This window comes from Fulvia fulva, chromosome 2 (assembly GCF_020509005.1).
Source record: "Fulvia fulva chromosome 2, complete sequence".
Classification (NCBI taxonomy): domain Eukaryota; kingdom Fungi; phylum Ascomycota; class Dothideomycetes; order Mycosphaerellales; family Mycosphaerellaceae; genus Fulvia; species Fulvia fulva.
This window is the reverse complement of record NC_063013.1, coordinates 6,815,595-6,843,383: the sequence shown is the minus strand read 5'-3', so window position 1 is coordinate 6,843,383 and position 27,789 is coordinate 6,815,595. Positions and strand designations below refer to the sequence as shown.

Here is a 27,789-nt window from a genome sequence, read left to right as displayed (position 1 = left end):
TCTAGACCCTAACATCTAGGTGTCTAGTATAACAATTAGCGAAGCCTACGAAGACAACCTAGACGAAGGTTACCTTATTTAGGAAATAGGGACTCTTAACCCTAATAAGCTAGAGCCTACGACTAAGGAACTTATTTACGCTATTAGTATACGGCTAAGTACTATATTAGCTAAAGACAAGGCTATCTATATAAATAAGAAGTAAGCGACTATACGAGAAGTCGAATCCTTACTACCCTAATAGCTAAAGGACCTAAAGTACGGATTTGACCCGTCTATCGCTAAAGGCCTACCTCCCTATCGCCCCGAATCAGATTTAGCGATTGAATTCGTTAAAGGCGCTAAGCTACTTTTTAAGCGTCCTTATTCTATATCAAAACTAGAGCTCGATCTAACTAAAGCCTACGTTAATAAGGAAGAAGCCGCTAGTAAAATCCGATACTCTACGTCCTAGATCGCTAGTCCTATTATTATTATTTAGAAGCTAGGTAGAGGACTCCGTATCTACGTAGACTATAGAGCTATTAACGCTATTACCGTTAAGAATAGGTACCCGATACCTTAAGTCCGTAAGACCCTAGCTCGTATAAGCGGTATATAGTAGTTTACTACCTTAGACATTATTATAGTATTTAAGGAGCTACGTATCCGTAAAGGCGACGAAAAGAAGATAGCCTTTACTACTAAATATAGTACCTAAGAATAGCTTATAGTGCTATTTTGTCTCTATAACGTACTAAGCGCGTTCTAGGTATATATTAATAAAGTATTATATAGACACCTAGACGACTTCGTATTTATATACCTAGACGACTATATCGTGTTTACGTATAGTTCATTTAAGGAATATATAAAACACGTACGTACTATTATTAAGTGTCTAATTAACGCTCGACTTCCTATAGACGTCTATAAGTACCGCTTCTTCTAGAAGAGCGTCAAGTTCTTAGGACTAATAATTACTAACAAGGGCATTTAGATAGATAAATCCAAGGTCTAGACTATTATAGATTAGGCTACTCTATAGAGCTTAAAGGATGTACTGTCCTTCCTTAGGCTAGCTAACCTCTATAGGAGGTTCGTTAATAACTTTTCTAGTATCGTTATACCTTTAACCGACCTTATACGCGGTAACGTACTTAAGAATCGTATACCCTTCGTATAGAGCCTAGACTACTAAAGTGTGTTCGAGACCCTAAAGGTAGTATTCTATAAACGCCTAGTATTAGTACATTTTGATATTACTAAGCCCTACGTCGTAGAAACTAATTCCTTAGATAGTTATATAGCTAGCGTATTATCTTAGCTTAGAGAGGACGGTAAATTGTATCCTATCGAATTCTACTCGATAAAGATAAACCTAGTAGAATATAATTACGAGATTAATAATAAGGAGCTAATAGCTATTATTAGAGCGTTCGAGGAATAGAGGCCGGAGCTAATAAGCGCTCCCTCTAAGGTTCTTACCGACTATAAGGGCTTAGAGTAGTTTATAACGACTAAGTAGCTAACCCGCCGATAAGCGCGCTAGAGCGAGTTCCTATCTAGATTCGACTTCTAGATAGAATATCGCCCTAGTAAGCTTAGGACGAAGCCTAATAGCCTTACGCGCCGTAGATAGACATAGACGATAAGGATAATATAAAACATAGGTAGTAAGCTATATTAAAGCTACGTAATCTCCCTCCTAATATACGTAAGCGCTTAAAGCTATTAGCTATAACTACTCCGCGTACTACGGCCGACTAGTATTAATTAGTACTTTACGTACTCGAAGTAAACGAGGCCTCTATCGAAGAACTTATCGAGGAAGCCTATACTAAAGACGAGCTAGCGTACGGTATTAAGAAGGCCCTAGACGATAATGCTCGTACTTTACTATAAAACTAAGAAGGCTCTAGCTATATCTTACTTAGCGACTATAAGTTAGACGGTGACCTATATAAGATCTAAGGACGTCTATACGTACCGTATAAGCTTCGTCCGGAGCTAATAGCGAGGTACTATAATACTCTATTAGCTAGGTATTCTAGGCGTAAGAAGATAGTCGACCTACTTACGCGTATATACTACTAGCCTAGTCTAGTAGTAGATGTCGCTAAGTACGTTAAGAATTATTACCTATATATACGATCTAAGGCTTTTTATAATACGTACTAAGGTATACTCCGATAGTTACCCGTACCCTCGGGTATCTATAAGGAGGTAGTACTCGATTACGTAGTAGAGCTACCGGATAGTTATAGTACTAAGGGCGTAAAGTATAACGCTATCCTTATCCTAACCTATAGACTTACTAAGAGGAAGCATCTTAGACCCGTAGTAGATTTGACCCCTAAGGTAGCGGCCGACGCCGTATAAAAGTACGTAATTAAGGATTAGGGCCTATTCAATACGGTAGTATTAGACCGTAGTAGTAAGTAGGTAAGCTAATTCTAGAAGGCTCTAATAGCGCATCTAGCTATACGTATAAAGATCTCGACTACCTTTTACCCTTAGACTAATAGGTAGTTAGAACGTACGAACTAAGCTATAGAATAGTACCTACGCGCGTACGTTAACTATACGTAGGACGATTAGGTCTAGTAGTTACCTATCGTAGAGTTTGCCCTAAACAATTAATAGAGCGCTACTATAGGTATATTACCGTTCTTCGTAACGCTAGGCCGTAATCCTCGAATAGAGGTATTCCCTTAGGCTACGAGCGGTAACGGTACTAAGCTTCCGAAAGTATAGGCCTTATTAAAGCGGTACGTAGAAGATTTCGCGACTTTTATAGAGAACGTTAACGTATACTATATTATATAGCTTAGATATACCTAAGAGCGGTACGTAGATACTATAGTAAATAAGCGTAAGCCTATACTAAGATACGCGATCGGCGATAAGGTTTAGCTAGATACTAGAAATATCCGTACTCGAAGGCCCTATAAGAAACTTGACTATAAGAATATAGGTCCCTTTACGATTACCTATAAGATTAACGTAGACGTATATAAGCTCGACCTTTAGAAAAGTATACGTATATACCCGAGGCTCTATACTAGCGTACTACGCCTAGTAAACGACGACCTATTCCCTAATTAAAGCTAAGGTCAACTATTTATCGAGGCCTCCGAAGGCGATAGCGAAGAGCTAGATAAATACGCGGTTAAGGCGATTATAGATAGTAGATAGACTAGTAGAGCTAAGAAGTACGTAAAGTATACCGTCCGTTAGGAAGGTAGTACTATTATAGAAGTGCCTTATAGCAAATTAAAAGGTAGTACCGAGGAAGCAATAGTAGATTATTATTATAAGAACCCGTTAGCGGCCGGACTACTACCTAGATAGCGTAAGCCTAAAGGTTAGATATTAGACGACCTAGATATCGTTACCGATAGTCGACCCTACGACGCCCGCGTAATTTAGATATAACTTGAGGTAAGCTAAGGCTTAATATATAGTTAGCTTATCTAAGGTATACTACGGTATAATATAGACTCTCGACTTAAGGCTTACTACGGTAAGATATATAGTCTCTCTACGGTTAACCCGACGTAAGCTAGCGCTTTCTAATAGTATAGTTCTTCCTTATAGATATACTCTACGGCGATATATTTCCGCGTACGAGGGCGTACGGCGGTTTAAGAGGGGGGGTAGTGTTACGGTTCACCTCGTAAGGCTATACTTAGTATTACGTAACCTAGTACGCTAGCGCGCCCGGACCCTAGACTCTAACCTTAACGTTTACTTTATCGCGGCTTCGCGACTTTCTTATCTTCTCTTCTTTATAGAACTTATTCGATTTTAGGGTATTAATACGTTTACGCCCTATCTTACGCCTTGTCCGTACTAGTTACTTAGATTAGCCTCAACTAGGGGCGGGAAGAATTTACTAGCTAGTAGACGCGCCTTAGCCTCGGGGTCCCTAACCGGGCTACTAGGCGATTGTAGCGCTAAGATAGAGAAGGAGGGGCCCTATATAGGGTCCTATCGTATTACGGGTATTGATCTATAAGACGATAGTATAGGGTTACCGTAAAATAAGCGTTATTCGGTAAGGCTACGAAAGAGAAGCGCGAAGCGCGCGAGATATATAAGGAAGCGCTAAGGCGCGCGACGTTACGGTAGTAGTGAACCGTAATAGTACCCCCCCCCCTTTAGATTGCTATTCGTCCTCGGACGGCTCTGTCTCTATAGTAGTATATCTACGAAAACTATATTATCCTCTAGTCTACCTTGTCTAGCTTAAGCACCCTCTAAACTTTTAATATCCTCCTTACTATCGATCACTATATCCGTCGGGCGGCTAAGCTAGTACGGCTATATAGAGGCTTAGGGTATATAGCGACATCCTTGTTCTAACGCTTATTATAGAGACTTCTATCCGTTATTATCTTTATAGAAGTAGGCATACGCGGTTCTATAGCAGCCTTAGCGTATTAAGTATCCGAGCCTATGTCTATAGCGTTCGTTTCTATAGAGCTTTATAGGTTAACTATAGGCGTATCGAACTCTATCGTACTCGTATTAAGTCTTATCGAGCGGCGTAACGTCCTTACTTATAGCTTAGACGCCGTTACGGGCGCATTAGTTTACGGTATAACTACTAGTATAGACGTACTCGCGTTCTCCGTAGGCAACTGCCTAGACTTAGTATAAGATCGTAGTATACTAGTAACTCGGTCCTTATTAGGTACCTAGTCGTACGGCGGCTTAAAGTCGGCGGGTATAGACTTCGTCGGAAAGTTGTAGTAGAAGTCTATAATAGAGGCGGCTACTCCTACTAATGCTTCTAGTGTCTCCTAGCTCGGCTCGCGGTATCCTTACTACTTTACTAGGTACTTATACTCGTCTTACTTCGGTAGTAAGTGTTTTAGTAGTCTTCCCTTTAGCTTGAAATATTTCCTATCGAGTATGTCCTCTACGAAGTACTCTTCGGATGTTTCGCCGTCGTCGTCGCGGGTGATCTCGATTAGAGGCGGCGGTGCTAGGATCTATCTAGGTTCGGGGTTATTAGCAGCTAGTTATAGGAGCGAGGCGTAGAAAGTGTTATAGAGATTACCTAACTAATCGGGTATTATAACGCGGTAAGCATTTTAATACGGGAGTACTACGGTAATCTCGTACGGCCCTACGTTCTTAATGTCGAGCTTCTTAGACAGGCGTGTTGTTGACTAGTTAGTAGTGTTGATATAAACTTCGTCGCCGATGTTATAATTCGGAGGTAGCTAGCGATATACGTTTACAAAATCTACTTATAATACTTAGGCTAATATAATTTCTTGCCTTAGATATACGTATATCTAGTTTATACGCTTAGTAAACGTATTCGTAGATTCTGTATCGAGTCGTTACTTATAGGGCATAAGCTTTATAGGGGTAGTTAGACTAGTATCCGTGAATTCTAGGTTACGACCGGTATTAGCGTAGAAGGGTAATACTCTAGTAGTAGCTAATACATAAGTATTAGTAGTAAACTCGGCAAGTAGTAACTAATCAACCTAATTCTCTTAGGCGTAGTTGATATAGGCCCTAAGATAACGTTCTATAACCTTATTCGTGTTTTTAGACTATCTATCGGATTCTAGGTAAAAGGCCGTCGACAGTCGTTATTAAATACCGAGTAGGGAGCAAACTCGTCTCTAGAACGTAGATATCTACTAGGAGCCCCGATCCGAGACGATGCTCTTAGGAATGCTATAACGTACGAAGATATAGCGGATAAAGATGTATACGATATATAGGACGTCTATCTATAGTACTAGGATTAGGTGTCTCTCCTTAGTAAGCCTGTCCGTAACTATAAGGACGTTCTTATACGTTTGTCTATTGGTTAAGCTCTTACTTACGGGTAAATCTATAACGAAGTCAATAGCGATATCCTCCTATACTCCGAAGGGTGCCGGTAATAGTATAAGGAGGCCCTAATACTACTAATTTAACGGAACCGTTATTCTATATATAATATAATTACGGACGAATCTCTTAATCGTTTATACTATACGTAGTTAGCGGTAGTATCTACTAATTAACTCGAATGTCTTTTTACGGCCGGGATACCTAGCCGCGGGTATATCGTAGAAACGTTTTGTAATTAGAGTACGAAGTTCTACTACGCTAGTAACTTCTAGGACAAATAAGCTATATCCTCCGTAGGCGTTCTTTATATAGATTATGCTATCTTCTACTTTAGACGTGCGATCGTTGATCTTATGTTTACGTAATAGGGGTACTTACTAGTTCTAGGATAGCTATTATATAGTAGCCTAAACGGTCTCTTCGTTATATAGAGCCTTAACTTATATAAGTAAATCCTGCTATACTACCTACTACGCTACCTCCCCCCCCCGTAGCTCGCTTAAATTGAGCTTAGTATCGAGGCGAGCGGGCGGTAGGATGACCTAGCTCTAATGCTATAGACGTGAATCGCTTAGATCCGACGGCAGATCTTACGATCGTCTAGTAAGGCTATTAGGCTTTGTGCCCTATATACCTAGACGATAGGTAATTTTGAAAACGAACTGTGCTAGGAACTATACTTAGCGTGCCTACCGTCTATTAAGTTGTTTCGTACCTATAAAGTATTCTAGGTTCTTGTGATCGGAGTAGATAATAACGGGATTATTGTCTATATCCTTCGTATTCTCGAAATCGGTGTCTATATTATCGTCTAAGTTAACGGTAAGCTTAGGTCTCTATTCTTCGAAGGTGAGGACGATAGCTAATAGTTCCTTGTCGTAAATCTCGTAGTTATACTCCTATAGTAACATCTTCTTAGACATATATACTACCGGTCTCTAGACGTCTCCGTATTTCTATAAAATTACTACCGTAGTAACGAAATCTAAGGCATCTGTTTCGACTATAGTTTCTAACCCTAGTACAAAGTGTACGAGTACCGTGTCCGTTAAGAATGCATCTTTTAATCCTTAGAAGGCGACTTCGTATTCTATTATCTAAACGAATAGTATCGGCTTACTATTCTTACTAGTCTTTATCAAATTCGTAAGGGGCATATAGATTTTAGAGAAGTTCTATATAAACCTTCGATAGAAGTTTCCGAACCTAAGGAATACTTATACATCCTTTAGGTATATTAGAGTAAGCTAGTTCTTGACTACGTCGACCTTTTCCGGGTCTATACGGATACCGTCGACTCCTATAATAACACTAAGGTACTTCGTCTCTATTTAGTAGAACTCGTATTTATCGATGTCTAATTATAGGCCGGCTTTACGTATACGTTATAGTACTTTACGTACGTATTATATATGTTCCTCGAATGTGTCGCTAAAGATCAGGATATTATCTAGGTATACTAAATAGAAGTTATCGAGATACTCCCTAAGCGTATCGTTAATATATAACTAGAATGTTCCTAGAGCATTATATAGGCCGAAAGGCATTACTATATACTCGAATTGACTATAGCGAGTACTAAACGTAGTTTTCTATTCGTAGCCCTCCGTAATACGAATACGGTTAAAGGTAGAGATGACATTAAGTTTAGTAAAGTACTTCTTCCTATTTAGGCGGTTTAGCGTTTCTTAGAATAGCGGTATTAGGTATCTACTTTTGACTATAAGGGCATTAAGAGCTCTATAGTCGATACAGACCCGTAGACCGCCGCCTAGTTTGCGTATAATTAGTACTAGTATAGAAGCCAGGCTCGTACTTTGTTATATCGCTCTAGATTCTAGCTAATCATCGACCTACTTCTTAATTACCTTATTCTTGCGAGACGACATTACGTATAGCCGCTTAAAAGGGGGTGACTTAGTTTCGTCTTTAAGGTGTATTTTATAGTCTTTACTAGGGCGGTAAGGTAGGATCTTCGATATATCCTAACGGTTAAAACAGTCCTTAAAATCGTATAGTTCCTAGGGCAAGTAGACCTTAGTATCTTAGTCCTTATCTTTGCCTTTTATAAATCTATCGAAGTCGCTGTTCACTATTATTATATATACTATCAAGGGGTTTGCTAACTATACCTTCCGAAGGTTTATAGCGTAGAGCCTAGTAGGATCGAAGTCTTGCCTAGTCGCTACTATTACGTAGGCTCGTAATAGGTTAGCGTAGTGCTTCTAACTAGGTAGTATAATCCACATTATATAGACTTCCGCTCCTTTCTTACGAGCTAGTTTTGCTACGTAGGCCGCGGAGATGTTTACGATATCGATCTCTAGTTCTAGTTCGACAACTCGTTACTTTTGTTTTATATATTAGCACGGTCGCTTTAACGTCTTAACGCCGTCTACCGGTAACGGTTATCGAGTATATATACGGAAGTCATCCTCTTCGTCCTCGAACGTCGTATAGAACTATAGTTAGGGTATGTACTTAGGTAACGATAGCGTAGGAGCGGTGACTTCGTCGGGGTCATCTTCTACTATCGGCGGTCGATAATTGCCTAATAGTACTAGCGTAGCTAGATAGTTAATAGACTATACTATTAGGTACTTATTAGACCTCTAGTTTGCCTTATAGGTACGGCAATTTAAATGATATATTATTATAATGCCCTTTTCCTATTATATCTCTAGTTCGTAGTCTACGAACTAACTAGAGCCGAGCACGATGTTATACTCTAGTAATTCTAATAGATAGTAGCTAAGGATTTCGACGTAGCCGCCGACATTAAAAGGAAAGTACGTAGACTCGGTAATAAGCTCGTTAGCGGAGCCGCTATTAGCTAGTCCTAATCAAAGAGGTTCTTCCTAGAGTCGAGGAAGATTATATAGACGAGCGTATATAGAATTTATATACTAAGAGGTAGCACTATAATTAAGGAAGGCGAGAGCTTAATTACTATCTATACTACTAGGCATTATAAGGTAAGGGAATAGTCTAGGCCTTAGTGCCCCTCGTATAATAGGCGGTATTAGAGAGCTTACTGATATACGTAAAGCGTACTCTAGTCCTTATATTACCGTATCTCGCTATGTTTCCTTCTTAGTATTATGTTCGTAAGTAGGACTAACGGTTATCGTACTTAAGCGTTAGTCTAGCTATTTCCCTATTACTAAGGGTTAGCCGGTGTCTATGTTATAGAGCTAGTATTCGCGCGAGCGGAGGGCGCTTATACTACTTAATAGGGTAGTCTAGCGAGTATAAGTTATAGTCTATACGGCGGTAGTAGACATAACCGCCTACTACGATAATACTAGCCTTCTCCTTAGGCTCGAGCTTCTTAAGTTCCTTAAATTCGCGCGGTATCTAAGCGTATAGCTTAAGGCCTAAACCTTAGGCTACGCCGGGCGCGGTAGGTATAGTGCCGTTACTACCGCTAGTACTACGAGGTAGTCGTAGTGTAGCTAGGGTCTTTGACTTTAGGCGCTCGAACTTAGCTTCGAGCTTATAGTATAGGTCGACTAAGTCTTCGCGGTCCTTAGTCTCTATAGGTAGTACCTCTATATACTTATAGTTAAGCTTACCCTCGAGTAGGCGGTAATTAGTCTTAGCTAACAGGTCGTATAAGTTACGCTATTTGTCGTACTTAGCGATAAAGATAGAAAATGACTCGTTCTTACTCTACTATAAGACCTAGAGCTTCTAGAAGGCCTTGCCTACGACGTTCTTCTTACTATACCGATCGATAAGGAATTAGATTATCCTATCAATAGACTTAAAGAGGTTAACGTAATTGCGCTTAGTACGCTTAGAGGGTACTCGCGGATTATATAGCTAGTACGGGTACCCGTCGAGGTAGTTAAGGATGTAGCGTAGTCTGTCCTTAATAGTCTAGAACTATATTACGGACAGCTTAATCTCTAGCTAATCGAGCTAACGGTTAAAGTTTATATTCTTATTATCGAACTTACTTTCTAGGTCCTTAACTAACTTATTAGTATATATAATATTAACGGAGGGTTCGATAGTAGTGAACTAGCTAACGGCGGTATTACTAGTTACCCTAGAAGCACTACTAGGTATGCCCTAGCGTTCTCGTCTTAAGGAGTTACGGCGTAGGTAACGGCGTAGTCGACTATTGTCTCTACCCTTATTGTTATTAGAGTTATCTCCGTCGTTATCGCTACTACCTCTACTACCTCCTCGTCGGGTACCTCTACCTATACGGTCCTACTAAGTAGGAGGCATAGGTAATCGTGAAATACCGTTACGAGGAGGGGAGTAGACGCGGACCTAACGACTACGGTTATTATTATTATTACCGTTAGTACCGCTAGTATCGCTAGTACTATTCGTGTCCTTAGCTACTAGCTAAGCCTTCAGCTCTACTACCTCCCTATTTAGAGCCTAATCACGCTTAGACAGGGCTTTAATGTCCTTAGGTAACATACCTACCTACGACTCCTCGACCTATCCGAAGAGTATATTATTATCCTATCGGAGGCGCTAATTAGCTTCCTTAAGGTCTTGTATCTAACTCTTATACTTCTAGTATTTGTTAAAGTAGAATATAAAGAGGCCCTTAACATCCTTATCCTTTTCGAGTTAACTAAGACTCTCGGATATAATGTTACGTTCCTTCTTTATATCGGCGTACTTACGCTATATAACCTTATTAGCCTTCTTTAGGGACTCGACCTAGTCGAAAAGTATAATAAAGTCTAACTATATCTAGCGGACGAGGTGAAACATAATCTCTAGGTATACTATAGTACGAGTCGCGAACTCGGCTAGGCTCTTAATAGTAGTATATTCTAAGGCGATTGCCTACTCTTTAGATTAGCGTATATTAATAGTTTTACTATCTTATATAGATATATTATCTCTTAGCTCTATGATCTTATACACCTTCATTCCTCCTTCTTCTAAGATCTATTCTTCGTCGAGGATTTATACGAAGTTAATAGGGTCGGAGGTTAAGGCAAACTACTGTTCTTTAGGTAGTAGATCCTTCTCGATCTCTTATTATTCGGCGGCGAATACGTTCGAGTCGTCGTCGGAAGGGAAGGTACCTAGGGCGGTATCGATACCTAGGTTATCGAGTGTCTACGTTTTAGTAGATACGGTTAGGAAAAGCTTAGCGCGTACGAGCGACTAACGCTTATACTTACTAAGATCTAGATAAAGAGGTTACTTAGGTAAGAGCACCCCGTTAGTAGTGCTACCGGGTATAGCTATGTTATACTATTACGTAGTAGATAAGACTGCTCTCTTAGTAGGTATATAAGGGCCCTATAAGAGTAGGGAGGCGCGCGTTTTACGCGAAGGAGAGAGGTGATCTATTGACTTAACTAATACGCTTGTTTACGCGACTATAGTTATTATTAGTACAATTTGATTATGACTACTAGCCTGACTAGATAGGCCGCTTATAAGACCGAACAAACTATTACGGGTAGTGATCTATAAGATAGTATAGGGTTACCGTAAAACAAGCGTTATTCGGTAAGGCTATAAAAGAGAAGCGCGAAGCGCGCGAGATATATAGGGAAGCGCTAAGGCGCTAGTACGCGGGGGAGAGCCGCGGCGCGACGTTACGGTAGTAGTAAACCGTAATACCTAGGATATCTAATATATTATAGTATCGGCTTATATCTTATCTCGCTCGGTTACTATATCCTATCGGTCTTCGAAGACGACATTATATTCTTCTTAGAGCTTCGTAAGTTTAGTATCGACTTAATCGCGTTCCTCGTAATAGCGTCGTACCTAGGCTCGGGAGTAGTCGAGTATAACCTTCTAGTAGACGTACCTATCTATAGTACTCTTAACTTTAAGATATATAGTATTAGGCCGTAAGGTAACTACCCTCTTAAATACTTCGGTATCGGCGATCTTATAGTTTATTAGATCGTACTCGAAGTCTATATCGTCGAAGTCGATCTAGTCTATACGAGGAGGCGCTACACTATTAATAAACTATATAAAGTCGATACCTTTACTATCGTCCTCGTAAGACGAGAGACGAGTGTCTTCGACATCTAGTCGCGCTAGCTTCTTACCCTCTACCCTACTACCCTCGTGTCGTATTAGAGACTAAGGCGTATTATTAGTTATAGGAATTTGTAAATCGGGTATATAAAGATAAGAGAGAGTGGACCTAACGTACTTTACTACCGAGCGGGCTATACTACCGAGCGGGCCACTTTTACTAAGAACTGTACTACTTCTATAGATATAGCTATATAACTACTATTATAGCGTATATTGTCTTTAAACGAGGCTAAACTGTCCTTAGCTGTCTAGGCTACGAAACACGACGCGATAATTACGAATCTACTTGCTATAAAGGTATACGACGCGTCTCGAACTATACTAGGGTATCAATTGAATAGATGACCTCCTTAGGGTGACTACGAGCCTAGTTTAAAGAAGCTTATAGAGCTAGAAGAGAGGGTGATACTTGAGTACATACTCGAGCTAGATCTTAGAGGTTTCCCGCTATAGAAGGCTAGTATACGAGTAATAGCCGATTTATTACTATAAGAGAAGGGTCTTAAGCCCGCTAGTCTCAATTAGACAGACAGGTTTATTAGGCGGTATCGTAAGCTAAAGGTTTGTATAACACGTAGATACGATCGTTAGCGAGCCCTAATAGAAGATCTAGACGTTATTAAGAAGTAGTTCTTGCTTATACGTAATATAAAGGAGAAGTATAGTATCCTTAACTAGGACACCTACAACTTCGACGAGATAGGGTTTATAATAGGTGTCATTACGTCTTAGAGCGTCGTTACGGGTTTAGAAAGGCGTAGTAGAAAGAGGAAGGTCGTTTAATAGGGCAATAGAGAGGGAGTAGAGAGATAGCGTATTAGATAGCTCTTATACAAAGCGAGATTAGTAAGCTACGTAAGTCTAACGAGGCCCTTATATAGCGGAAAGTACGAAAGCGTAAGTACATTCAGTCTAGAGGGTCTCTAACCTTTAATAAGGCGTCGTAATTAATACCTCTAGAGGATACTAGGAGGTAGGAAGTGAGTAGAGAGTCGCTAGATAGTGTTCGGCTAGTACTAAGGCTACGACGCTATAAGCGATATAGCGAGTCGGGGCATAACGTACGTACCTATTAAGTAGACTCGCTAGATAGCAAAGAATCTAAAGAGGAATTGTCCTTATAGTAACGATTCTATAGGATATCGTCGTATTAAGATACCGTCGCAATTAAAGTAGAAGTAGTATAGTTCTTAGCAAAAGTAGCCCGCTTAGTAGTATAGCCCGCTCGGTAGTAAAGTACGTTATCTATTCTATTTCCTTACTTATATTATATCCTACTTATACGGTCCGGATATATACTATCGCTAAGGATCGAGTTGAGCTAGTTCTAAAGTTCTAGGTTCTAAGAGTCTCCGGTTAGTAACTCGGCTAAGATAGAGGGCGTACGATATAGGTATTACTATCGCTAAATAGTAGCGCTAGGTCGTATACTTAAAGGTCGTAGGGGAGGGCGTCGAGAGGCCTCGTCGGCGTTCTCTATTATCGCGAATTAATCGTACGGTCTAGTACTATCGTACTATCTCGGGCGGTCTCGGTATTATACGTAGATATTAGCTCTCTACTCGTAGGTAGGCGTAACTGACTATTACGGGCGAGAGTACTATAATAGGGTCGGGTAAAGATATATATAGTTACGCGAGCTATCTAAGAGAGCGCGAGAAGCGCGAGGAGATAAAGTCGCGCGAATAGAGCTAGCGGGTACTAGCGGCCGCTAGCGCGCGGGCGTATAGCCGACGATACTATATTACGAGGTAGTCCGTAAAAAGTGCTATCTCGTAACAATATGTCTAAGTATATTTAGTTACCTAACTCTTAGCGTACGTAGCCTTAAGTTTTAATAATAGGATATTGCCTATATATACTATCGGATCGCGATATAGAGTCCTTATCTAGGTTACCTATTACTTAGTATTGAACTAAGCTCCTTAATAGGATAGACGGGATAGACTTCTAATTCCTAGATGTTTTCTACTACTATAGTAAGGGATATAAGTAACCTATACTAATATAGGTTACTCTTATTCCTATATAAACCCGGGCTTATAATCTATTAAATAGGTACGGATTAATAGTAGCGGAGTAGAGTAAGAGATTAATCTTTAACTAACTAATAGCACGGGTATATAGTAATATATTAGGAACTAATGTGTTGATTGTATTAGATATCTATCTAAGCTAAAGGGGAGAGAAGTTATCTCCCTATAAGCTGAGTTATTGTAGATACCTTAGGCTACTAGATTACTTCCTAATTGTTGACCCCCTTTGAGATGCTACATCTTAACATTAGTTCTATATTTCTAGAAATTTGTATTCTCGTATCTAGCTATACTACGAAGTTATATCTTATTTTCTGAATTTTTTTAGAAAACTCGCGATTAACCGGACCAGGAAAGCCGAGTGCACCAGGTGTTTAGGCTAGCGTTCTGGTATAAAATAGGTACGCGTCTACGTAGCGATAGCGCTTTTCGCGACTTGCGCCCTTAGACCACCTACGTGTTACGGTTCGGAAACGGAGACTTCATTGGGCGAGCAGAAGAGCAGTCGAGCAGTCGAGCAGACGAGCAGGCGATTCACGCCAAGACATGGCACTATATAGACGACGCTTCTTTACGAGTAGATAGGAGCCTCGTGCTCAACTCATTTCAAGTATACACCATATACTGTTTGGAACTACTACCTTCATAACTGATTGAGACATCCCTGCAAAGATCCAAGCCCGAGTTGTGATAACGTACAGCGGTTCCTAACACTACGCTTTAGTAGCCTAGACTTGTTCCTATTAGGCAACGAAGCGAGCTTGCGTCAGAGGTTCTGATAGGCTAAGATTATGTCTCAGCCACATTCTACTACACTTCCTGCGTGCCTCTAACACACGCGGAAGAGCAAAAAGAACTGCCGAAACCCAGAATTGAACTAGGGATCTTCGCATTGCAACGGGCGGTATACAAGTGCGACCTAGATTTTGGTCAACAACTCCGCTCTTGAAGAAGGCAGACTAGGCACGTACGCGTTACCACTGCGCCATTCCGGCGAACTCTATTGAGTAGAACCCATGGGATAGTGACTGTGGACAGCCACCAGTGATTTTGCTTAGTCATGCCCGACACATGTGGAATATTCAGATTTGACAAAGCCTTAGCTCAGCAAGGCGAGCAACATCAAGCCTCGGTTCGAAAAACCTTGCATCTTGACTACAGCGGCTTCCTGTGGCTGCTAACATGTATACTTATCTCAAAGAGACAGACAGACCATGATAGCGAAGTGTTACACGGCTAACGCCATAGGCAAGCCCATGGCCATTGTTAGCCAAGCTTCAGACGTTCCTGTTTTCAAGCGTTAGATATCTTCGACCACGACTTGTCCTTCAATACTTGTGCTGTTCAAGCCTCTCTAATCACACTACAGATGATCAAGTGTCTTGACACAAGGTCCGATTGAAGGTCACTTCTTTTTGGTCCTTGTGCATATTCTGCGGGGCAGAAATCCATCGCCGATCTTTGGCACAGCATGCTTCGTTCTGTCCAAACATGAGAACACGACTTACATCAGTCCATCAGGACTTTCGTAGGAGGAGCTATGTCATGAGCAGCTCAGGAATCTTGCGTGAACTCCCTCGATGGGCGATGAAGGCGTCCAAGCAAGCTCAATCGACAATCTCGTCCGGCCAATTCTTTGGGATGGCGGCGTCCATGACTCGTAACAATGACGGCCGACTGCAGGCGAGTCAGGCATCTGATATTGACCACATTATAAGTCAGGCATCTGGTATTATCCACATTATAGATGTGCCGTCCGATTCACTGCATCTAGCTGTGTAGAGACCAGCTTTCGGTGTGATATATTGAACTGACAGAACAGCAAGAGGGTTGTCTGCTACAGTATCGAAATAAGATCATCCAAAAGATCAAGCCCTGATCTTCCTCCATCATGGCAACTAAATCCGGCCTCAACCCAAACGTGGAAAATGGCTTGACAGAAGCAGTGCTCTCAACAACCTACAAAGGCCCCGGCAGACTCGGGGACCCAAACATGAAGATATTCCAGGACCCGCGAGCCCATCCAAAGATCGTGGAGACTCTGCGAGCATTTGGCATGGACGGCAGTCAACCCAACCCGTACGCCGACATGTCCCTGGAAGAGCTTTCTTCAGATGAACAAATGGCCAAGAGCCATACGGACACCTCGACGCTGTATGAGGTACTGCCGAATGACCTACCTGGGGACGAAGACGAACCAGCTGTCGAGCAGTCAACTCAGACCTTCGAGAGTTATGATGGAGTGGAACGGAAGCTGCATGTCTTCCGCCCAGCTAGCCAGGAAGGAGACTTGCCGTGCGTGGTGTACTTCCATGGCGGTGGGATGGTGGTCTTGGACACTGCCAATAAGATCCACTTCCGATGGTGTACATCCCTCGCAGCCCAAGGTGTCGTGGCGATAGCTGTCGACTTCCGCAATGTCTGGAGTTCCAAAGGCAGCAACCCTTTCCCGAGAGGTCTGAATGACTGCGCATCTGCGGTTCAGTATATCAGCACGCATAAGACGGAGCTCAAAGTCAGCAGCATTGTCCTTCAAGGCGAGAGCGGAGGAGCAAACCTCGCACTAGCAACTACTCTAAAAGCCAAACGTGAAGGCTGGGTCGATCAGATCGCAGGTGTCTACGCCATGGCTCCCTACATCAGTAACGGATACGGCTGGAGCGACACCCGCAAACTGGAAGAACTTCCCAGCCTGTACGAATGTGAAGGGTACTGGCTCTACACCGCCATGATGGCTGGAATGAGTAGATACTACAGCGGCGACGACTCGGAGAACCCTCTTGCTTGGCCATACTATGCGTCGACAGATGACTGTACCGGTCTACCTCCTCATATCCTCTCGATGGACGAGCTTGATGTTCTGCGAGACGAGGGTATGGCGTACGCTAGAAAGCTGCTCGCTGCTGGTATCGAGGTGACCGCTCAAGTCAATTTGGGTGTGGTGCATGCTTCGGCGTTGATCTTCAGGAAGCTGTTACCTGAAGTCCATAACAAGGCCATCAGAGATATCGTAAGCTTTTCGAAGAGCTTGTAATAAGCCAGAGCTATATAGAATCCTATTTGTCCTTCCTAATGCTATAAGCTTCACCGTACTCTATAGTTTCTACTACTCATGCTCTGGGTAGGGTGCTATGTTGCCTGCATAGTAAATTCTTATACACTAGCATGGTGAAGATGAAAGCCAAGCCGCCGGCTGATCGACGCCTTCTGCACAAGGTGTCTTCGTTTTGACTGCACATGAGGTGATCGTCTCGAGCTCTTAAGAGCGGCGAAGCGCTGAAGTTGGGTGCAATTTTCCTTGTCAGGGCAATTGATCCTCAAAGCTATCTCAAGAATTCAATGCAAGCTGGCTCTTGGTTGTGTCACCATGACAGATCATCAAGGCTACGTACCCATTTTGAACCCGTGGCTTTGGTGGAGATGCTGCTGTTCCGACCTAAGCTCGAGCAGGATTCCATTTGTTCAGCATTCTTGACCACGTCGGTGGGCTCTTGTTGTGCAGACAGCTCTTCGCTATGACCGTGTAGAGTTACTCCCAAGCCGCCTGCACGGAAAACACCATGCTCGATATCTCCCAAGGCGAATGCCCATGTGTGATGATTTACCGAGATCGCCTCTTGATCCATGTCGATGGTAATCTGCTCCCCATGGACTGCTGCAGCGAAAAAGTCATCCGCATCAATGGTGATGGCAAGCATGCCGATATTGAACATATTGCGCGAGAAGATGTACGAGAACGACCGGGCAATCACGCACTTGATACCAAGGCCTGCGGATTTTGGTCAATTTTCATACAAGACTGATGCTTTGATCGAACGAGTTCACCTTTCAGTGCTCGAGCGGCCTCTTCCCGTGACGATCCACATCCAAAAGCTTTGCCAGCTACCACCACTGCCAGACCGTTGCGTACGCTGTCACGAAATTCGGGCTTGTAGATCTCCAAGCAGTGATCCCCAAGCGTTTCGTCGCTAGGGCTTCCTAGGCAGGCTTTTGCTGGTATGATCTGAACTTCGACATCAGTACCTGGCAATTCTACATCCCGGGAAGTGGATCTTACGGCATCGGTGTCTACAAAATCACCGAGCTGGTATACACGAGATTGTACAGCAGGATATGCTTGCCTTGGAGGCGGCTTCACCATGGCGTGGCTTGGCAATGGGGCGACAACGCATCCACTGAGACGTGGCTCGCTGTACTGCAAGCCTTCGCTGGATGTTGTTATCTTACGTTTGGATGAGGATATCTGCATTAGGCAGTCTTGATATTCGTCGGAGGAAATGTCGTCCAGCAACTCCGAAGGATCTGTCAAAGCCATGGAAAAAAAAGAGGCTGCCGCTACAGCAGCAGAGCACAAGTATCCAATGGCTCCTACAAGGCCCCTTCTCGTCAGTGACAAGCCTCAGTCGGCAGCATTGAGGTCGATACTTGCCTTTCCCCATCCTGTTCTCAAAATTTCGATTTTGTGTCGTGAGCCATTTGGTGCCGGACGGCGCTACATCTGCGCCAATGCCAAGGCATAAGCTGCAGCTCGGCGCAGGCTGTTCGTAACCACTGCGTGCGAATACATCAACCAGCCCTAGCTTGCGCAGATTGCATACAATGGGCAAGCTACCCGGGACCACAATGCGTCTCCCAGCTGACAAAGGGAGCCCTCTGGCCAACCCCGCTCGCAGTATCAATCCTGCAAGCACAAGGTCCTCTTCTGTAGTCGTACACGCCCCTATGAATATGCCATCGAATTCCATGCCAAGGTGCATAGACACTGGTTGAACATCATCCGGGTTCGGGTACAAAGCAATGTATGACTGCACTTCGCTTAGGTCTATGGTGGTGTGATGTGAGTATGGTGCATCACTGTCGGCAGCGAAGAACAACGAGTTCTCCTTGTACATTCGCTTCTGGCGACCTTTAATGAAGCTTTCAGTCACAGCATCTGGTTGAAAAATGCCCGTGATTGCGCCCAACTCCTGCTTGTGCGGTTACTATTGGTCAAGAAGGAACTCTGAAATGCAAATGAGAACGTACGGTGCACATGTTGCAAATGGCAAATCGAGCATCACAAGATAGCAATGCAGCCCCAGGTCCTCCGAACTCTACTACTCGATCTGTTGTTATCGTGTTGCGCTTAAGCCGGCCTAGTAGATGCAAGACAATGTCTTTGCCACCACTGCACACAGAGTTAGCCAAAGGTCACAACAGGGCGAAACAATGCCTTACACATGCCATGATGGCCGGCCACCAAAATCGACCCGGACCGACTCTGGCACTCGCAGCCATTTTTGTCCCGTCGTTAGAGCTGCCATCACATCAGCTGCTCCAAGACCTATGGCCAGCGCACTTGCCGCGCCGGCTGAACAAGTGTGCGAATCTGAACGGAGAACTAGCATGCCAGGCTCGACTCTCTCCCTTACGAACTCCGTATGAAGTATCGTATACTAGGCAACCGATTAGCAAGCCAGGCCCGGATGGACGCTGTTCGTGGAACTTACATTGGTACCCTGATACTCTGTCATTCTGAGCTCTCGTCTTGCCTCCTCTAGGCCATTTATGAGATTGCGTACTTTGGGCTCTTCATAGTTGCGTGGATCTGCAAATGTGATCAGCCAATCGCGTCAAGTACCCTACACATGGCTCTGGGAGTCGTCGAGCCTCAAGACGTCGATCTAGGCTTGAGCCTCGAAGGACAGACCTTGCGAGTCGGTAAAAGGGGCCTTCGCAGGGGTGGGTTGCTTATACCCACGGCATGATCTCCAGCGAGCCAGAAGCGATCATTTCGCCACGCTTTGGGTTTGAACCCCAACTTTGCGACGCTTCGTTTCATGCCCATCCACGAAAGCTCACTCGCAATGATCCAGTCGACGTCTACGCGAAGGATCTCTCCCACTGCAACGTGGCTTGTCTGACCACAAGAGATGGCGTGATGAGCGAGGATTTTCGACGCCAGAGTCATGGGTTGTCTGTTAATTGGCTTATGCAGCAGTGACGGCTTCGGAGGACTACTTTTCTGCGAAGGGATAGTCAACAGCCATGATTCTACTAGCTCGAGTAATCGGCTCAACTCATCCGGGCAAAAGTCTGGCCAGCGACGATCACGGAAGCCCAAGCCCCCAGCTTCAACATCTGCATTACACAAGTCCACAACGTGCAGGATCACCTGTTCTTCTTGAAAATAGCCACGTTTGTGGAGTTCCGCCGAGCAGGCTAGCAATACAGCCTGAGGACCCCGGTAGATATCTCTTGTCCAGGTGTAGCTCAGCGGACATGTCGCCGGCACCTTTCGGACATGGTGCAATGTGGCGTCGACACGATCCCAGAACGGTCTGATAGGGGCGTGATTGGAGATCACTTGTTGATAAATTTGACAGATCTCATCGGCCTCCATCGCCTTATGTCTACCAGCGAGGAGCATCTTCACCTTGCGTGTTGTCTCCTCGGCATGTTCTCGAGAGACTTCGTGACCAAGGCGGGACTCTAACACCCACGTTACACCACTCTTCCCGCTCTGGTTGTTGATCTCGATGATATCCTCAGGACTGGATCCGATATCTGCGGGGTCGATCGGAAAGTATGGAACGCTCCACTTTGGCCAGTATGTGCTTGAACCGACGGCATCGCTAGCTGCCAATGTTCGACGCCGGAGTCCCTTGACGATAGCGTCCTGATGCCCACCACTGAACGCTTTGAGACAAAGTTCTCCTGAGTATGGCGTTCTCGGGTGTATAGGTATTCCCACAATGTCTTGGTATTCTTGGCGCACCTCTTGTAGCTTGCTGACGTCGAGTCCACAGTCTATGCCATCACTTAGTCGATTGAGTCCATATGTGATCAGATCCATGTTGCCAGCACGCTCTCCGTTCCCAAACAAACATCCCTCGACACGGTCTGCCCCGGCCAGACTTGCGAGCTCAGCAGCTGACAGGGCACCACCTCGATCGTTGTGTGTATGGTCCGATAGTCTCCAGCACGACCTGTCTGATACACCCTGGCAGAATCGTTCGATCTGATCAGCGAATATGTTCGGCATCGAGCTTTCCACGCTGCAAGCGACGGAAAAAAATCATTGGTTCTTCCCTGCTTGGGCGCCAGGTCGCTTTTACTGCCTCTGCGCATCCGATCACCGCCTCCAGTCGGGCATTGGCGTAATCCTCAAACCCAAAGTTAAAGGCCCATTTGGTCCGCTTTCGATATTGACTCTTGTGCGTCAGTGATCGTACGTACCTTGTGACTCTGACCGCACGATCCACCCAATCATTTTCTGATATCCCCAGCACAGTCTCCCTATAATTGTCGCTGCTAGGTAGATATGTGAAAATGACGGCCTTTGGTGCGCCATTGACGCTCTGCATCGCACGCTCGACCGCCTCCTCGCTACACGGAGCGATCACTCGAACAAGAAGGTCATCTGCTATTAGATTTTGAGTGTCAACAAGATGGCGTATGAACTCGAACTCGGTGTCGTTGGCACATGGATGACCGATCTCGATCTCCTTGAATCCGATTGACACGATTAGATGGTAGAATCGTAGTTTCTGAGCGAATGTCTATTACACTTAGCGGTTGCATGTAGTTGCGTGTGCGGCTCTTACCATAGGTATGCGCAAGGACTGATTGCCGTCTCGGAGGTCTGTGGACAAGAGAATCGGGCACTTTTCGAGCACAGCGTCTGGCCATTTCCGCCCTCGATTATTGTAGGCCGGTACTCGATCGCCATACTTTTCTCTCAATGTCAATGTGCCGGAGTTTGATATCGCGGACATGTTGCATAGGCAATTCATCGATGAGAGCCGCTCAAAATGTTTCCAAGAAGAGTCTAATGGTCAGTCCCATAGCTTTGGTGTACTTTCGCAATCCAGGTTTGGGACCAAGCGTTTGTGATCCTAAAGCTCACTTCCATCCATGACCCATGCGTCCGTGGGAGCTGGATACGCCGCGATCAAATGACAGAAGTTAGTTTGCGTTAATCTAGCATCTTCAGCCTTACTGTGAAACTATATATAACCAAACTACTCGGCTCTCTTAAGGAGCGTTCCTTTTGACCTAGAGTTTTACAGTTATGAGACCATAATTCCGCACAGCTTTAGCTCACTAGGAGCGAAAAGTTTCATCACGCAGAACAAAGCCCGCAAAAGCCTCACGGAATACTGAACAGCATTAGCACCGTCCAATTCAATTCTAGCTTTGGCCGCATAGCATTGCATGTCGACCAAACCTGAGGGGGTGTGTGAAACTATATATAACCAGACTACTCAGCTCTCTTAAGGAGCGTTCCTTTTGACCTAGAGCTTTACACTTACTATACCTGTTCGAGGTGTAAGTTCATGTCCGGGCAACCCCTATGTGCCTGTCGTTGACGTATTAGGTAAGGACGTAGCGGGCAGGGGCCAAGCTGACTTTGGAGTAGTCTAGGGGCATTCGTCACGTGAGAGGCTGTGCGGGAACAGGCACGGGCACGATGTGACTTCCTGTGACCGATTTTCTTCGAGCGAAAACAGATCAAGTGCACGAGATAGCATCAATCTGGTCACTGCTGATCCCACTCTCCAGCTCCTAAGCGCAGTGCATCGAACGTACGGGATGCCTTCCAGACGTCATGTTCTCGGTGGTGCTACCCGAGGCGACCACAGCATCGAAGTGGAGCCGTTGTACTCCACGATCTTGGAAAAAATGATCCGCGCTACGGCACCTCAAGCCGCTTCGTCTAGTGCTGCATCGTCATGTCTGGAACTAGCCCTACTGGTCAATCTCCACATCTATTCGAGCGATGAGGTCGTCTCCTTTCGACGTCTTGTTCGTAACGGTACAGCATCGCAAGTCAGTAACACGGCTCGAGTTCGCGGAGTCCTAAAGCCTGGCTATGGCCTCGATCGGATTATTGGAGAACTTGAGGACATTGCGCATAGTGATGGAGAGAATGTCATTGACCACCATGGCTGTCTTGGGCCTTTCTCTGCTGTGGCGATCCAGTACAGCAGCTGTGACAGCAACATTACCATTCGACCATCCATGCCTATCCATTCCAACCTCTGCCTCGAGATCTGTTGTCATTATGGTGAGGCTGGCGCTGAAGTCGAAGTCCGAATGAGTCTGGTCTATCGTCGGTCCAGTATGAGCCGTCGTGAGGCGACTCGATTCGTACGCGTTCTTACGTCCATTGTCGAGCAGATCTGCATTCGCCACACATCCAACCAAGGAGTCGCAAGCCTCTCCGTGAAAGACCTAGCATGCCATGCCTTTGAAGCGGTCGATCGAAACAGGGTATTGGCCTGGAATTCCAAGCAAGCACTACAAAGTCAAGAGACCCTCATTCACAACGTCTTCTCCAGCGTCGCGGTCAAGCACGCGGACAGGGAGGCTATAGTTGGACCTAACGGATGCATGACATATGCCATCCTGCATGAAACTTCTTCAGCCATTGCAAGCTATTTACGCAAACACCTCACTGCTGAAGACCGGTGGCTTGCTTTGTATTTCGCCAAGTCCAGCGGAATGTGGGCTATCGCTGGCATGCTTGCTGTCTTGAAAACCGGACGAGGCTGCACGTTTTTGGATACTTCATGGCCGGACGAACGTCTTTGCGTAGTGATTCGAGCTACGGGCACGCGCTTCCTACTGACACATGGTACTCGATCCGCACATCGAGTTGCAAGACTGCAAACAGAGACCCATCTTCAGTCGTTCGACGTAGCGCAGGCCGCCACTGCGTCGACTATAGAAGATCCTGAAGAAGCTCACGACTCAACCGTTCGGCCTGGCGATGGCGCTTTCGTGGTGTTTACTTCCGGAAGCACGGGAAGTCCGAAAGGCGTTGTCCTGACCCATGCGAATGTGTGTACAGCCATTACTGGTTTGATAGAGAGGCTTGCCATCAATCCATCTCATGGATCATCACGCCAGCAAGTGCGTGTTTTGCAATTCGCGGCGTACGCGTTCGACGCAAGTCTGTCAGACATGTTGGTCGCCCTGCTGAGTGGGGCAGCGGCCTGTATTCCCTCCGACACTGAGCGAACAAGCAACCTGCAGAGCTACATGAAAGACCAGAACGTCACAATAGCATTCTTGACGCCGACCGTAGCTCGAAGGCTGGTCCCGAGTAGCCTAGACCACACGTTGAAGACTCTCGTACTTATTGGCGAGCCCGTCACTTCTTTGGACAAGGATCAGTGGTTGGGCAGTGCCATCGACGTCTTTAATGGATATGGCCCTACCGAATCGACTTTCGCTGCGAGCTTAGGGCGAATAAGACTATCCAAATCACCAAGCAACATTGGGTTACCCCTGGGCTATCGCTTCTGGGTGGTCAACTGCAACAAAGGGGGACATTGTGATTCGTCCGACCTAGATGGCCGCTATCTCATTCCCATAGGTGCCACTGGCGAGCTTGTGCTCGAAGGGCCTGCCCTTGCCCAATGCTACCTGAACGATGCCAAATTGACACAGTCGAGATTCAAAACGGGTTCAGCGTGGCTACCTATCATTGATGGGCAAGCGTTGCTGGAGAGACGTGTATACGGAACGGGTGATCTCGTACGTTATCACGAAGATGGTTCGCTCGAGTGTCTGGGGCGAGTCGAAAATGACACTCAGGTCAAGCTCGCTGGTCAGCGTCTCGAATTGGCTGAAATCGAGCATCACCTGGCACAAGGAGCCGCCATAGCAACGACACCTTTCTGCGACGCTGCAGTATGTTTACCGCGTTCCGTTCCCGTCTCTAATCGGTTAGTGGCACTGCTAGTGTCCAATGAGACTATGTCGACTCCTCTACAAGATCTTGTCCTGTCACCATGCGATGGTCCAACAAAGGAAACTTGTGTAGAGTATCTGTCGAAGCAGGTTCCTCTGTGGATGGTTCCATCAATTTGGGTACGAGTTAGTCGCCTGCCAATAACGCCATCTGGAAAAAGAGACTACTCTCGGATGGCATCAGCATTGGAACTCATAAAACCCGGGGACTATCTCCAGGACAATTACCATCCAATGCTGCTGCCGAGCTGCAACGATCGACAGCGAGATTTTGAGGCGGCAGTGCTGCTGGAGGCCCAGCAGTTATTTCAAATCTGTAGCGAGGTCTTGCAGGTGCCTGTCCGATGCATCCTTCAAAACAGCTCCTTCATCAATCTAGGAGGAGACTCCATTACTGCCCTACAGGTTTCAGCACGAATGAAGAAAGAACACAGTGCAGCGCTGAGCACAGAACGTTTGCTACAATGTCCCACGATGTACGAGGCTTCTTTGGCAATCAGGCCCCTCAGTATGAGCACGTCAAGTCGAACGCCTGTTGAGACGGGCTCGCTTCGAGAGCAGGTGCTGAAGAGCTCTCCAAAATTACAATCAGTCATGGAAGATGTTTTCCACTGCTCTCCGGTGCAGGAGTCATTCCTGTTCCGCCAGGTACGAGGGTTGCGCAACTCGAATGTGGCATCAACAACGTGGGCTGTGACAGAAAACAGCCAGCCCATTGATCCTGAAATATTCTCACAGGCCTGGCGCCATATTACTCGGACTAACTCTGCCTTGCGCACTGTGCCCCTCGAGGTCTCAGATCTGCCAGATGTGTTTGTCAACATTGTCCTCAGAGATAACCCATCTTCGTTCGAGCTCCGGCAGCTGCACGAGGCCGACGAGACGGTACTTTTCGAAGATCTGTCCCTGATCGCGGTGGATCGCGCGACTGATTCTCACTGCAGTCCTCCGCTTAAGCTTATCCTCTATTGCGGTTTGACCAACCGTGCTCTCCTCAGACTGGATGCGAGCCATGCCATGTTGGATGGGCTATCTGTGCTGGCTCTAATTCGTCAGCTCTCGAAGGAATATGAAGCTCTTCGGACAAGCCTGACCGCCGTACAAACGTGTTCCCGTCCAATGCGGTCGTATGTTGCATTTGTAAGACATACGCAGAAGCAGAAGATTGATCTTGAATACTGGAAGCAACATCTCGATGCGGCCCAGCCATGCATCTTCCCGAGAATGATTGACCGCGAGCCCACGGCCTCTGACTCTAGATCGCATCACAGTCACTGTATCCCTCTTCACGACATTGGCATTGGCGAATTGCGTGGAACCCTGGCTGCACGTGGCCTGACCCCAGCGATCTTCTTTATCGCCATATGGTCATGTGTGTTGAGAATGTATGCGGACACGAGCGATGTGATCTTTGGCTATGTTTGCTCGGGGGAGATAGCCCCCACCATGCAGTGGGCACGAACGAGCTTGGTTGCTTCCTGGCGCCTTTGATTGCGCGGATCGAAGTGCGACCCCTACGCAGCATCGCCCAAGGAGATTTCTTATCGCTCATGGAGTTCATAAGGGATACTCACCGTACAAACGTCATGCACCAGGGTTTGTCTTTGGCACAGATCCAGACAGCCATGCCGCAACCAGCCCGGGGAAAGCTGTTCAATACGTTTGTCTCAGTCACTCCATCGTTGGAGCTTGCCTCGTTCTTGCATTTCGAACCTCTGGACAGTTCAACCGACAACGAGGTAAGTCGATCTCAGCTATTGATCTGTCAAGAGCGTGTTTGAAGCTGACTATCATAGTTCGACTTGTCGCTCGTCGTGGCTACGGGCACAATAACTTCGGTAGGGCTGGAGTATGATCCGCGCTACATCGACAAGAGCCATGCAGAGAGTGTTGCACACTCTGTAGAATAGATCATGGGTCAAGCGATTAGATGGTTGGGCCAACAACCAGGCAGTCTTGCCTTACCGAGTCCGCGAGATGTCGCTCAGATTCGTGCTTGGAATTCCAGGATGATCAAGCCAGAACCTCTCACTGTTGCGCAACTTCTGGAGCGGTCTATGTCCAACTTCGCAGCCAGCGAGGCGGTTTGTGCTTGGGACGGCTCTCTGACATACCAACGCTTGGAGCACTTGTCCAACGCCCTTCTGCAATATCTCCAAAGTCAAGGTTCCAAGGATAGAGTCTTCAAGGTACTGCTTTGCTTCAAGCCTCAAAACTTTTGGCCATCGCACAGGTTGCGGTGTGTAGAGCGGGCGGCTGCTTCGTCGTGGTCGACAGCTCATGGTCAAAGACCCGCATGAGGTGCATTGCTGATGACAACACGCCATGCGATGTGCTCTACTCCAGCGAGACACGATCCCAGATCTCATGCCTACAGCCGATTCACAATAATCCCCAGGTTCACGCGCACGAGATCTCAGTGGAGTTCCTGGAAAGCTTCTCTGGTGACGATCACGATATGGCACAGTCACCAGCCACGCAACCCTCAAACGAGCCTGTTTATATCACTTACACCTCTGGCTCCACTGGCCATCCCAAAGGCGTCATGATTGCTCAGCATGCAGTGACAACAGGCCATCAAGTCCATGCAATGCGCATGCGAATCAATAGCTCGTCACGGGTCCTGGTTCTTGCCGCACCAGCTTTCGATATGGCTATCGAGAACATGTTCATGACCCTCTTCCAGGGGGCATGTATGTGTGTTCCATCTGACACTCAGAAATATAGCATCGACGACTTATTGGACTTTGCCAAGACGAGTCGCGCAAATTGGATGAGTTGCACCCCATCGTACCTGTGCCTTTTTCGTTCGGAAGCTCTCTATATGATGGACGCCGTGCTTCTTGGGGGTGAGCCCATACCAAGATCCATCGTCGAGTCGTACACCAAGTGCTCATCGCAAGGAGCTCGCATCCCGACCCTCATGAATGGCTTCGGACCTAGCGAGTGCGCTTTGGGTTGCTGCATTCTGAACGAGGCTATATCACCACAAATTTCGGACCAATGCATCGGTGAAGGCTTCCGAGCCACAACCTGGATTGTCAATAAGGACGATGTCGAGAGCCTTTTACCTATCGGGTCTACCGGGGAGCTTCTTTGAGAAGGACCGTGCCTTGCACTTGGA

General features: G+C 45.7%; 7 protein-coding genes across 7 annotated transcripts; 5 read left to right on the top strand and 2 right to left on the bottom strand.

Moving 5' to 3' along the window:
* Positions 1-14,985: 14,985 nt before the first annotated feature.
* On the top strand, positions 14,986-15,229 carry CLAFUR5_20167 (uncharacterized protein; the record flags this gene model as incomplete). Its single annotated transcript, XM_059463004.1, has 2 exons — positions 14,986-15,057; positions 15,137-15,229. 2 exons carry the CDS (start codon positions 14,986-14,988, stop codon positions 15,227-15,229), a joined length of 165 nt encoding a protein of 54 aa, XP_059318914.1.
* A 587-nt stretch (positions 15,230-15,816) lies between these two features.
* On the top strand, positions 15,817-16,959 carry CLAFUR5_03853 (Putative alpha/beta hydrolase; the record flags this gene model as incomplete). The annotated part of the gene is made up of 1 exon (XM_047903001.1): positions 15,817-16,959. One exon carries the CDS (start codon positions 15,817-15,819, stop codon positions 16,957-16,959), a length of 1,143 nt encoding a protein of 380 aa, XP_047758050.1.
* A 328-nt stretch (positions 16,960-17,287) lies between these two features.
* CLAFUR5_03852 (Aconitase htyD) lies at positions 17,288-20,949 on the bottom strand (the record flags this gene model as incomplete). Its single annotated transcript, XM_047903000.1, has 7 exons — positions 17,288-17,694; positions 17,751-18,293; positions 18,355-18,892; positions 18,951-19,092; positions 19,143-19,360; positions 19,415-19,512; positions 19,662-20,949. 7 exons carry the CDS (start codon positions 20,947-20,949, stop codon positions 17,288-17,290), a joined length of 3,234 nt encoding a protein of 1,077 aa, XP_047758049.1.
* On the bottom strand, positions 20,930-21,682 carry CLAFUR5_03851 (Isopropyl malate synthase; the record flags this gene model as incomplete). The annotated part of the gene is made up of 2 exons (XM_047902999.1): positions 20,930-21,466; positions 21,512-21,682. 2 exons carry the CDS (start codon positions 21,680-21,682, stop codon positions 20,930-20,932), a joined length of 708 nt encoding a protein of 235 aa, XP_047758048.1.
* A 907-nt stretch (positions 21,683-22,589) lies between these two features.
* On the top strand, positions 22,590-25,621 carry CLAFUR5_03850 (HC-toxin synthetase; the record flags this gene model as incomplete). The annotated part of the gene is made up of 3 exons (XM_047902998.1): positions 22,590-24,605; positions 25,458-25,550; positions 25,610-25,621. The coding sequence occupies 3 exons, from the start codon at positions 22,590-22,592 to the stop codon at positions 25,619-25,621; spliced, it is 2,121 nt and encodes a 706-aa protein (XP_047758047.1).
* A 408-nt stretch (positions 25,622-26,029) lies between these two features.
* On the top strand, positions 26,030-26,575 carry CLAFUR5_03849 (uncharacterized protein; the record flags this gene model as incomplete). Its single annotated transcript, XM_047902997.1, has 2 exons — positions 26,030-26,404; positions 26,462-26,575. The coding sequence occupies 2 exons, from the start codon at positions 26,030-26,032 to the stop codon at positions 26,573-26,575; spliced, it is 489 nt and encodes a 162-aa protein (XP_047758799.1).
* A 548-nt stretch (positions 26,576-27,123) lies between these two features.
* Positions 27,124-27,765, top strand: CLAFUR5_03848 (Nonribosomal peptide synthetase; the record flags this gene model as incomplete). The annotated part of the gene is made up of 1 exon (XM_047902996.1): positions 27,124-27,765. The coding sequence occupies one exon, from the start codon at positions 27,124-27,126 to the stop codon at positions 27,763-27,765; it is 642 nt and encodes a 213-aa protein (XP_047758800.1).
* Between the last annotated feature and the right edge of the window lie 24 nt (positions 27,766-27,789).